The sequence below is a fragment of the Oenanthe melanoleuca genome, chromosome 7 (genome assembly GCF_029582105.1).
Source record: "Oenanthe melanoleuca isolate GR-GAL-2019-014 chromosome 7, OMel1.0, whole genome shotgun sequence".
In the NCBI taxonomy this organism is placed as follows: Eukaryota; Metazoa; Chordata; class Aves; order Passeriformes; family Muscicapidae; genus Oenanthe; species Oenanthe melanoleuca.
Window position 1 is genome coordinate 25846924 of NC_079341.1, and position 12864 is coordinate 25859787.

Here is a 12864-nt window from a genome sequence, read left to right on the forward strand (position 1 = left end):
CTAACAGCTGCATTGTCAGCAAAGAGAGGTAACTCCCCTTTGACAGATAAACACCCACCCCAAGCAAGCCAGGACAGCAGGCTACTTTAAAAAGTTGGGCACACCATCTGGTCACCAATGCACCCCCCACCAGGGAGCAGAATTTTAAGGGAATGGCAAAAAAAAAAAAAAAAAAAAAAATATATATATACAAATCAAAAATGCACAAAAATTAGGCACTAGCTTAACCCATTTGTTAGAGAGAGCCAAGGATGTTAAATACACCTCCAGTCTGCCTTCTCATATTCACCCACAGTAGTGATGATCAAAGCCAAACACTCCCCACTCTGAGTACCCTGTGCTGTCAGATTATAATCTTATGAAAATATTTCTATTACTAGCATAAAGTTAAACCATTTCATAACTGGAGGAGAAAGAGAAGCTAGTCTGAATATAAGCATTTCCTTGAAAAATCAAAAAGATCCCAACAGATAGACAAAAACACCTGTTTCAGTCATCCACCAGATGATTGTTAGAATTACGGCCAATGCTTAAGCAATACAACACTGAGCTAGGAAAAGTCATCATATGGTTGTTCTGCTTATGGAGTAGCTTTACTAGTTCACAAAGCATTGGGCAATCTATCTCTCTGTTACTCTAAGTAATTATCAGAAGCTGCAATGTAGAACTGCAGTGTTAGTGAAAGAATATGCTCATCTTCACCAAGGCCTGGGACTTATATAGCAGAAATTCACTGAACTTACATCACTCCAAGTGTACCATGTCCAAATCACCTAGGTGCTACTATGGACTTTTACATTTCTACCCAAGGAATGGCTGGGTTTTGAAGCTTGATCAACCAGAGTCTTTTACACTGAACTGCAACTAAACAAAGCAGAGTACAGTTAAAGCCAAGGAACACATGTACTCAGCACAAATATGTGTTGATACAGTACAGTAAGTATGTGGATATATATGGATATATATGCATATATATGTATATGTTACATTATAAGGAGAGTGCCATCCAGGGCTTCTCAAATGCAAGAATCCTTTCACCACCTCCAAGTCTTGAAACTTCAGCCCATTAAATTTCCCACTAAGACACACTAAGAATTCCAGTATTTTCCATATTGAATGATTACTTCTATTTTAGCCAATAAACATGCAGGGCCAGCAGAAAGAACAGGAACTTTCATTTTAATAGCACCAGTCCTGCCACCTCAGTCAGATGGCCAAATTTTTATCACCACATCATTTGCCCTCTCCCTGCCCTGCAGTTGTGTATCATGGGCATTACTGTGAGTTTTCAGAACATTACCAGAGTTGTATTAATTGATCTCCATCAATTTACTCAGTTGATAGAGAAAATGCCACAATTTATGAGACTTCAAACAGACAGTACAGATCCAACAAGAATGCAAGTTTATACTTTGCAGTACTGGCTGGAGTCATATTGGTATTAACCACATAATGATTCTGCCTTTTCACCCCCAGCAAGCCCACTTTTACTCATAGTGGCTGTCACCATACATACAACTGAAGAGCTGGACAGCCTGGGGAACCATGTTACTCACTGTTATTCTAAGCCCTAGTCCTTATAAACTTCTGCTGCACAAATTTCACATAGAGCTGAAAAAAGTTCCAGTTAAATCACTTTGAGTACATTTTCTTACTTTTCAAGAAAGAAATAGGAGCAATAAAGAAAAAGTGTAACAGGCACTTAAGAAAAAAGTAAATGCTATTTAGATGAGTGGGAGCTACTCACCTCCCCTGCCTTTAATCTATCTAGAGTTTAGATATCTATCCCAGACTAAACATTTGTGCTTCCTCCAGTCTTGAGGAAACAAAAGCATCCTTCTGGAGGCTGCCATTTCCACAAACAGGTCAAACAAGTCCCTTCAGGGATGGCAGATCCAAGGGGAGTCAAGGATTACTTGACACACAGATGAGACAAGTCTTTTTCTCTGCAGTTTAGGGGGGTGTCTGTGTGTAATACCTACCCTTTCTCTCTCTGCACCTTCCTCAAGGGCAGCAGTGGAGGAGAGGTGCTGATCTCCTCTCTCTGGTGACCAGCAGCAGGAAGGGAGGGAATGGAATGAAGCTGAGTCAGGGCAAGTTCAGACTAGACACTGGAGAAAGGTTCTTCACTTGTGCACAGCTTTACAAAAGGCTCACACAGAGCCAACTCATAGGAAAATATTTATAGTCTATGGGCTTGTTTACTCAGGTAAGAGCATGAAAGAAAGATACATGTCAAATTCATCCTCAGATGAGAATAGAATTATTTTGTTTAAAAAAAAAAATCTAAATACAGCAAGGCCCTAACAGACTTCTTTCTGTTCAAAATTAATCAAGCAAGTGCTATTGAAACACTATCAGGACTTAGGCATAAAATTCCTTATGGGCAAGAGTTGTTTTGTAAAGAATGAAGAACTTAGGCTTTTTAAAACAAGTGAACAGTTCTCAGTCCCTAACTCTGGCAGCAAATCCACCTCTATCCCTTCTTCACTCTACTGTGTATCAGGATTGCTGTGTCCCCTCACTTACAGGGATATCACATCCAAGTGGATCTGACATGATACAGGCTACTCTCCTGGCAACTTCAAGATCTGTTTAGAACCTTTCCCATGAGATTCACATGAGCTGCATGCCAAAGACAGCCACACCATGCACTGGGCCAGTATTACAGAACAGCCAACATCCATCTTCCAAAGCACCTTCTAGAAAATAAATCAAGCAGCACCTGGTATGCATGGGCACACTGGTCCCACCTGCTCACAAAAGCATCTAGAATCCATTCACTGTTTTGGAAGGCAGCTGTGTGTGGCCACAACCTGAATCCCATGGCCAGGAGCTCCTCCTCACCTACACAACCTGGTTCTCAGCCAAGAAGCCTCAAGTTATTAATTTCATCAGGGGGAACCACCATGTCCCAAAGCCTAAGCATCCTTTCTGCATGCCTACAATTCATGGAGCATCCAGAACAGTCAGTTGATGGAGATCATGCCTAAGCAGGCATTGCTGCTCAATTAGCTGAGTTGGCTGAAGGCTTTCCCATTGTAACACAAGTTTTCTATTCTAGTATTATTTTCGGTGTAAAAAAAAAAAAAAAAAAAAAAAAAAATCAGTGGGGAAGGGTGGGGTTTTTTGCACAAAACTTGATGCCTTAATGAAAAAAAGGTTGCTTTTCTCAATATTTTGCTGTTTATTTCTGTTGGGAAAACATGAAACACATCACTTTTGTCAGAGAAATATCGGTCTGTGTCTGTGCAATTCCTCTGGTGTCAGCTGGGAGCTGTAACTCACGGGCTCCACGGCCCCTCTGTCCCTGGGCTCCTCTCCAGCCCTCATGACGCATTCCCTGCTTGACTAACCCAGGCTAGGAGCATCATGGGATCTGCAATCCAGCCAAGGAGCTCAGCCCAGGGGAGACACGGCGCGCAAGGCACTCGAATGACAATTCTGAGGGCTGCAACAGTAGCTCAAACTGATGCTGCTTTAAGGGCCAAATGGATTTAATTAAATGTTTCCATTTCAAAAGGCTGGAACATTTTATTCAGTGTTTTTCAGCTGACAATTTCTCATTTTTTGAAAAATTTCCATTCCAGGAAAATGTTTGGTATTTCAGCTTTCCATGTCAGTTCAGGATGAAATGAAATGTTCAAGAACCAGATTTTGATGGTATATAGACACTCAGTTTGGGGAAACAGATATATTATTTAGCTGTCAAAAGTGAAATGCAAGAAAGGTGTGATCCAGTTTGCCACTTTTTAACTTTACGGTGCCTGGAATGGAGTCCCAAAAGACCAAGGAGTGTGGAGCTGATCACAGGTAACAGATATGGGAAACAGGAGTCCAAAATGAAAGAGCAAGAATGTAAGAAGCAGCAACTAAGATGATCTGTTTACCTGGTCTTGATCAAAACAGTTTTACTTCAGTAACAGGATGAAAATCCATTAAGATTGTAATATCTAATTCCCAGTTACAGTAAAGATAGCAGTTAATTACTAATCTGTAGAGTAGAATAAATCCATAGTATGAATTTGTCATGAGCACTGTAGCTGTCAATGTTCAAAGCAGTTCCTCAGAAAAATTCCACATGCTCCATTCAAGGAGACTTCTCTAAAGCTAAAGATAGTAACATGGTACTGAACTGCTCACCTCAAGCTGTCTGTCCTCCCTTGAACCCTCCCAGAACTTTTCTGCTGGATTAGTACTACAGAAGGTCTGTCAGGAGGGACCAAGGTCTCTGGATTTGGAGCACATCTGAAGGTGGAGAACAGATGAGTGTGGGCTTCCAGAGTTGACACTTTGGGTAAAGGCTGAGCACCAAACTCATCCTCAGCATTGCCCATCTGTTTTGGGAGGCAGTCCCAAGCCTTCCACCTCAAAGAGTACAAGAGGAGCCCTGGGGAGTCTACATCCATCAGCATCAGGGTGTGTGTTGAAAGCAAGAGAGCACTCAGAACTGTAAGTAAATCAATTCACCCAAACATGAGGGGTCAAGAGAATTGGGATTTATCTTTCATTTCCCTTTAGTACAAGGCAGATGTTTCTAAGTAATAAGCAGAAACCTCTACAATTTTTAAGAGACTGAAGAGAAAAGGAGGGAAGAAAAAACATGTACAAGTTTTGAGGATGTTCTCAGCTTCAGCTTAAAAAAAACCAAAAGAACCAAAACAAAAATCAAACGAACTAAACAAAAACCAAAACAAAACCCAAAACAAAAAAAAAAACAAACAAAAAAAAAAAAAAAACAACACAAAAAAACCCCACAAAACCCAAAACCAAACCCACCAAAATCACACACCACCAAAAATTTCTATCTGTAAAAGCAAGTTTTTTCTTAAGCTGTTTGGTAATTCTTAGTTCACAGGAACATTTATCCAGAAGGTTCTTCATGTTTCCAGTCTAGGTTGTAGCAATCTCAGTGAGGCACTAAATTTTAGGCCGTTAAAGTCTCTCTGTGCAGCACGGTCATTTTAAAATGATGTGGTAGCCATCATTGCTTTCAGCTGTAACAAAGAAATGCAAAACATATTGTCATTGCTTTTAGGAAACACCAGACATATAGAACTTTAAATTTTCTTTCTAGGTACTTTGCAGTAGTTTGTACAGTTGTTTCACAACCCACTCATGGAAACCAATCAGGAACAATATACCAAATAATTTACATTAAAACCCTACATATTGTCATATTTTATCATTTTACTTGAATGTTTTCTGCTTATTTATGTCAGTGGTGTCAATGCATTCATGAAATGTTTGTAACAGTGTAACAGAGTAAAGCATTGATCCATCAAAAATAATCAACCATAGTGTAGTCAACCACCTTGACTTACACTAGATTAGATTACTTATCTTTCCAGGATAACAGCATTGAGTTTGTGATAACATTTAGTGCAATTGAAAGGAGGAATTATCTTTAGAGTAACAGGTAACAGCAGCAGCAATACACACCTTTTAATGTGCTGATAACAAAACAAGATTCATCTTGGAAGTTTTGCACCATCTGAAGGGCAGAAGGAAAAAAGCCAACACAACATATTTTTAGCAATTGAACTCACATTTCTTTCAGGGCCAGTATAGACTTAGAGGAGAGGTATCAAACAGCATTTGGTGTCTAGGCCTGCACAGTCCTGAGTAACTCTGTCCATGAGATTATTAACATACATGCCTGATCAATTAAAAGGAGGTGAATTACCTTCAGGAGGTGTCTCAAACAGCTGAAGCAAAAGCTGGACACAACTTCAGAGAAGGGAGGGGTGACCAGAACCTCTGATCAGTTCATGAGATCCAGCTTTGTGAAAAAACCTTCTCCTGAACACTGAGTATCATTTGAGTAGTGCATTTTTCAGCTCTAAGTTCTCTCATCAAAATACCCTTTTCAACTTAGACTGATCTCTCTACACTCTTTTGGATTTAACATCCAGCCTCTACTCCTTCAAATCAAACCTCTCTGGCCAGTTTGTGTCTTTGCCTAATGATGCATGAAGTACATTCACAGAGTGCCACACACTTGCCACTATAGTACTAGAACAAGAAAAAAATATTAGAAAAGCAATAGACCTTGTTAATGATTGACTTAAACAAATATTTAAAGCCTTATACCCAGGCTGGTTCATGCAATTCCCCTATCAAGGGCTGCCTCCAAGCACTTTGCATCCATAAAGCATCAAAGTTTCAGATTTAATCAGGCTGGAATAGCAAGGAGACTTCAGGTATAAGCATTACAGCGTTCACTTTAGGCTCCAGTTGAGACCTATGCTCTGCTTCATTTGTTTTAACAATCCTTCTTATAAATGGAGCTTCTTAAGTGATTCTGGTGCATGAATGAGTAAGTAATTTAGTAGGGGGAAAAGAGGAAGAAGGGCAACTCACTATTAACCTGTAAGTTAATGGAATGGATTAAATTAACGCATCATATAATGGGACCCTAACAGTAGCAGAGGTCCATAAATTATAGTGTGCATATAATGTATATAGTGACAGACCCAGTGCCTAGAATCATGGGCCAAGATGTAAAACTAATTGCTGCCTACAAACTTTAAAACTTACCTTCTTTGGGCAACTTACCTATTTAATTTTAAAAGTTCTTACTTTAGATCCTCACTTCAAAATGTGTGTAAGTAGCCAAAATGAAAAGAAATTCATAGAATCATTTAGGTTGGAAAAATCCTCTAAGGTCATCATGCACAGACATTGTCCTGGCACCAGGAAGCCCAACACTAAACCATGCCCCCAAGTGCACAGCTACATGACTTCTAAACACCCCCAGGGATGGTGACTCAACTTCCCTGAGCAGCCTCTTCCAATGCTTGATAAAACTTTCAATAAACAAATTTTTCCTAATCCCCAGTTTAAACATTCCCTGGTACAACTTGAGGCCATTTAGGCCATTTCCTCTCATCCTGACACTTGTTACTTGGGAGAAGAGATAGAGCCCCACATTGCCACAACCTCTTTTCAGGCAGTTGTAGAGAGCAATAAATGACCAATTTTGTTTTGCTTAAAAAAACCAAATGAGAACCCCAACATCTTTTACAAAGCAAAACCACACTAAAATCAGTGCTGTGTATGGCTGATTCACTCCAAGTATTTACTTTAGCTTGTTGGGATTAATGGCTTTACAATTGTCAAATTACAGAATGCATCTTCAAGGGGAAGTTCACTCTAACTTCATGAAGTCACACAGCTGTAACATCTCTGACCATGTAGCCCCCTGGAGCCCCCTTACCTCATTGCTCACTAATACATGGATCCCTGTGGGCCCCTGCCGGTAGATCCGATTTATCTGCTGGGGAGAAATGCTGTACAAGTTTGCAATCTTCTCCATCAGCTCCAGCGTGGTCAACTCTTCTAAGAAGATTGCATGATACACTGCAGCAAGTGGAAAGCAGTTACAGAACAGCAAATACAGATGGCACCAAGACACTCAGCATCAACAACTAAGTGGGTTTAATATGAAGGTTCAAATGAAATAAAAAAAGCTTAGTATTTTAAAGCATCCCCCAAATACCTGGCTTGATTGCAGGAAAATACCCACTATTTGTATGCAGCAGGCAATTAAAGCACATGCAACTTTTACCCAGAGGAAAACATGGGGACTAATAACTTCATCATGGGGCACTAAAACAGCCTTCTCATAAAAGCTGCTTATATTTTTGGATAATTTTCTTTTACTGACTTAAAGAATTCAATCAAATAGTAAAACGTGCTATGTCACACAAAAAGCTGTATTTTATTAGATACCACCCACTGATCCCATAGGCACAAACTAAAACAAAATGCAGGATGACAGCATTATTTCAGAAATCTAATTCAAATTATAGCTACCAGGTAGGAAAGCTGTGCCTGTTTATTACTAAATGCAAGACTTAAGGATAATCTTTGTTTTCATTTGATTGTATATTGTGTCACGAGAGACGACAAATTCCCCACAGTTTTGAACTTATAATTCTTGAAACTTCACTTCCAGACCTACCAACCTTCAATTTCCCTGAATTTTTTCAAACAAGACAATCTAAAGAAAACTGTGGATGGAAGAGTGGTTTTTAATGCTATTGCCCCTCCTAAGAACTGAATAGAGATTTTGCTGTGGCATTCTGCAGATAATTTGTAAGTTGGGTCTGTTCCCCAGGCAGACAGTGCTATTTGGAATCTGTAGCCATAAAACCATAACCAGAAATGGCAAAACTGGGATAAACAGTATCCCTTCAAACACTAAGGGCACCAAGCTGTCCACACAGGAGCTCAGGCAGAAAGCAGCATTCCCACCAGGTGTTTAACAAAATCCATACACAAGAACTTACCACAAAGACTGCCATCTCCATTTTCTCGTTTTTGGTGGAGATGGGATCTGTTTTGCTCTGGTTCTTGACAGACATAAATTGTCATCTTGGGCCTTACATTTCTATGGATTAATCAAAAACAGTAGTAAGTTAATTTAGTAGATCTGAAATAGTTTCAAGTCAGCTTTCAAACAGTAAGAGAAAGAATCATTCAGGCTGTGCATAAATAACAAACTAAGGGATGGTCTTGATGCTGGTAACTAGATGGCTTAGGATGTCTAGCAAGAGACCCCTGGGAGGTGATGCAGAGCACTTTAATCTTTTCAAGACCAGGTAAGAATAAAAAGTTTACAGCACTTGCTAAGCAGTTCATCATACCTGCCTCTACTGATTTAAATCCTGCTCAGCTGTAGAATTTATGAGGTTATTGCAATGAAAGTTTAAGAGTCATTTGAGGCTCCAGGGCTTTGTTTTTTTTTATTGCTTGCTACCTCTGATGGAGATGCAGCATAGGGTATTGTCAGCTGTGTAGCTCATGGAATGGATTAAAGCTATCAGCTGGTAGCAAATAAACCACTAGAGATCCGCATTATGCTGCTTCATTTTGGCAACATTTCTGAGCTGTGCTTGGATTTGAGTATCACTCTGATTTCCAGTCCCTGAGAGAACCTCTCAAGTATTAAAAGAAAGTCTAAATGCTACAGCTCCAGGATTAACTTCTAGTTAACATTGAAATTATGAAGGGATCATAAAAAATAGGAAGGGAATAATACAAACCTTCCTTTAATTGCATTAAAGAGCCGAATTCCATCAGCAGGCCCACAGATTTGAACAAAATCTTCTTTGGACATCTTCAGTAAGTCGGCACCTACATATTTCAAATTGATTTTTCTTCAGAAGTTAAGCAAATCTTAGCTTCCAAATAGTATGTATGGGCAGCAGGAAAGGGCAGGGGTAGAAGGGGTGGAGAATCCACAAAGCTAAACCAGATAGATTTAAAAGAAAAGTTGCAAATTCCAAGAGGTGTGCACTTCAAACCAATCACTGTGAAACAGAAAGCTGGAAGCTGCCAAAAGAACAGTGCTGCACTGGAAAATACTCCAGCCAACTCATAAACAAGCTAGATATTTCACACTGGCCATTAAATGACCTGGTCTTCTGTAACTGTCACGTTCTCTGAGTCAGAGAATCTCCTCATGGTTTCAGCACCTCTAACAACTGCCCCTTCCACCACCTTACTGCTCTGTACAAGTACTTAATGGGAGGGTACAGTGAAGGTGCCAGATGCTTCTTAAATGTGCACAGGAACAGGATGAGAGCCAGCAGACAGAAGTGCTGATTAGATATAAAAAAAAAACATTTTCACTGCCAGAATAGTTATGTATTTGAAGAGGTTGTTTAGACAGACTGTGGAATTTCTAACCTTGGGAGATGTTCAAAGGCCCTGGACTTAATGAACTTAGGAAGTCCCTTCCATCTTAATTTATTTTCTCTCATTTTTACTTACTCTATAGATCTACAAACTGTTTTGACAAATGGTAACTAATCTAAGAATGAAAGAACAACCACACTGAATCAGACCAAGGATCCCATCAAAAGTGGCCAGCAGCAGATGCTCATGAGCTGCACTTAGAGAAGAGAAAAAAACCAGAATAATTGGACTGTTTAAACTCACCCGAAAAACTTGAGAAGAGTCTACAGAATGGAGAGAACCTATTACGATGAAGCCACTGCTGGGCATCTTGAATAGAAGCAGAAGGAAGGAGATGCTACATTGCAAAAAGAATAAGAAGGTCTTGAAATGAACTGTTCACCAGTGTCCTAAAAGAGAAAAGCACCACATTAACATGATCTCAAGTACTTACATCATTGCTGGGAGGCAGGAGCTCCATTTGGTGGGTTGGTGAACTGTTGCTAAAAGAAATTATATAAAATTGGAAGAGAAAAAAAACATATTATTTTAAATTTTACATTGCAGTGTCCATCCTCTTCCCCCTCCTCAATTTGACTCAACTTTCACAAGTTACATCCAACTTGGCTTTTTTTTCTTTATCAGATTTTGAAAAAGGTGTTCATAATTTAGAATAAGAATCAAAAAAATCCTCTCTACCTGAGTCTTTCATTGGTGAGTTGAGGTCCTCCTTCAGACTGAGAGAAAAACCTCAGGTTTATTGACCTCAACCAAGCTTTTCCATATGGTTGACTCACTAATGTGACATCATCTAAGCAATAAAATATTAACCTACAGGATGGCTGAACTCAATTTCTATGAGCCAGAAATATCCTAACTAAATCCACTGTCTAATAATTCTTTACAAAAATTGAATAAAGGACCTTATAATTCAACCCTGGTGTTATCTTAGACATAGTCAAGTGCCATAAATTATGCAAAACCACATTTCTCCTAAATTCTTCTAAACACAGACAGGACTCCTAAACATATCAGGGATTTTACCAAAGGAAAAATATACTCAGCAGATCTCTCCACTAACACACAATTTTATAATTTCAGTATTTGTTCTTTTTCACAGGTTGAGGGGATTCATTAAAAATTAGTGATAGAACATGGATCAATACAACATGGTAATTAGGTTGTGTGGGAAGGCAATAAGATGGCAGAGTCCTACCAGGAGAAAAAGGCCTAAAATTCCTAAGGGGAAGTATGCAGCAGGGAGGACTCATAATGCTGTACCTTTCTGACACCAATTATCTTCAGCATTCCACAATCACTAGGGCTGAACAACTCTCTCATTATTCAATGAATTAAACATGCCTTCATTAGTCTTTTGCTCTGAAATGGCATCTCAAAGCCCAGGCTGTTTTGCCCCAAACAGGATTTCTTTACGTGGGAATTACCTGGGAATTCAGCACCCCAAACTACCTCAAGACAGAAAGCAAGAAAGAAATGCCAACTCTGAAGAGGTGCTGAAAGCCTCTGGGGATTGCTGGTACAGGCACGGTGTGTTCTCACCAGGAGTTGCCCTGGAGGCCCTCTGATGCTCGCCTTCCAGCCACCACAAACAGTGCACATACAAACAGTATTCTACATTACAGGGAATTCCTGGATGGAAGGTCTTAAAGGCTTTTGGAAAATACTTTCTCCTTGCTAGAAAGGGTGGGGTCCTTAACATCTTCCATGGTATGAAATGCATGGACACACAAAAGCTGCCATATCAACAGGAAGGATAAAGCATGTATTGGCTACATACCCATCTCCGAGGTTGAAGCTGTTGGGAGAACTGTTGTAGCTTGGAGATGGAGCATTGTTCATTTGATAAGGCACATCTGGCCAGGGAGAGCACTGTTGGAAGAAAGGCAGCAGGGAAACTTTCATAAGGATGGAAATAAAGGATTCGATTCTCCTCTAATACCACATTCATGCTGTTGCCATGCCACTAACTTCAGCTCATCACTCCTGCTGGGAGGAGGAGATGGGCCATGGATTTTCTACACTGCTCTCCAAGCGGGCTGTCAGGGGGCCAGATTGATTCCAGTTGTGCATTCCACATTTCTTTCTCCCATTTCACAAAGCCTGTCCCCAAATAACACTGGGCCAAAGTGTGCACAGCTGTAAGTCAGAGCAACGCCAGTAAGTCAACTCAGACTGAAAGCAGCAATGATACAGAAATACCCCTGGTCTCAATTATAAATCCCTAATTAAATCCAGGCAAGAGTGACAAAAATGTTCCAGTGGCATTGCTTCAGGTTTATACCAGCAAAAGAGCAGAATCTGAACCAGCCTTCTGAAACCTCTAGCCATTAGTCAAACAGCTCCAGTCATAAATGGGTATTAAATGGAGAAAATCTGAGATAGACACAAAGCTACTAAAAGCCTTCACAAATATAGGTCAGACTCCACATTTCATGACTGTAGTGTAAAACCAGAGTGACCCAGCTAGAATTGGTGACTGTTCTGAATTTAAGCCACAGTAATCAGCAGAAAAAAATCTAGCTCTGTTGAACACCCCCCACCAAGAGCTCAAGAAAATGCTCTGTAGTGGCCTTGTTTGCAATGATAAAAAGACAGCAAGTGTAGCTTTGGAGCTTTATCATCTCCACAAACACTAGCAAATATTTTATCATCTCCACAAGCACTGGCAAATATTTAACTCTTTGGCAACCCACATTTCCCCACGCAATATGTCAAAGTGCATCAGAGCTCACAGGGAGAGTCTGGGATCTGCCAACTCAGTAGAATTAGGTCTGTCAATCAGAAAACATGCTGGTTGCTCCTGGCAACATGAGGAAAGTGGAGTGGGAGAGACTGGATCTCACCAACAGGAAGTTGATTTAAATTAAGAATAATTAACATCATTTTTGGATATCCAGCAAGCTGCTCCAAAAAAATAAGGACTAAAACAACAAGTCATTCCCACAGGGAGACTGAACAACACTTAAATCCCTTTCTTGAGTCCTGTTGCTGACTAATTCTACAGCCTATGGTAAGTTTATACAAACATCTTAGTAGTGACAGGGAGGAGCAAAAACACATACAACTCTACACCAGATGCATCAGAATACAAGACACAAGATATTCCTAGAGTACAACCTGGAATCCTCTCCGATTTCGCATGTAACAACAGCTTCATAG

General features: G+C 40.0%; 1 protein-coding gene across 1 annotated transcript in view; it reads right to left on the reverse strand.

Annotated features, from left to right (window-relative positions):
- Positions 1-2279: 2279 nt before the first annotated feature.
- Positions 2280-12864, reverse strand: part of TFCP2L1 (transcription factor CP2 like 1) — a 31981-nt gene continuing 21396 nt past the window's right edge. Inside the window, exons 8-15 of the mRNA XM_056496628.1 lie at positions 11483-11574; positions 10139-10187; positions 9949-10042; positions 9051-9141; positions 8295-8395; positions 7220-7362; positions 5443-5494; positions 2280-4997 (exon numbers count right to left, since the gene is read on the reverse strand). Of these exons, the coding sequence (XP_056352603.1) occupies positions 4960-4997; positions 5443-5494; positions 7220-7362; positions 8295-8395; positions 9051-9141; positions 9949-10042; positions 10139-10187; positions 11483-11574 (660 nt within the window). The 3' untranslated portion in view covers positions 2280-4959. The remainder of the gene's footprint in view (positions 4998-5442; positions 5495-7219; positions 7363-8294; positions 8396-9050; positions 9142-9948; positions 10043-10138; positions 10188-11482; positions 11575-12864) is intronic.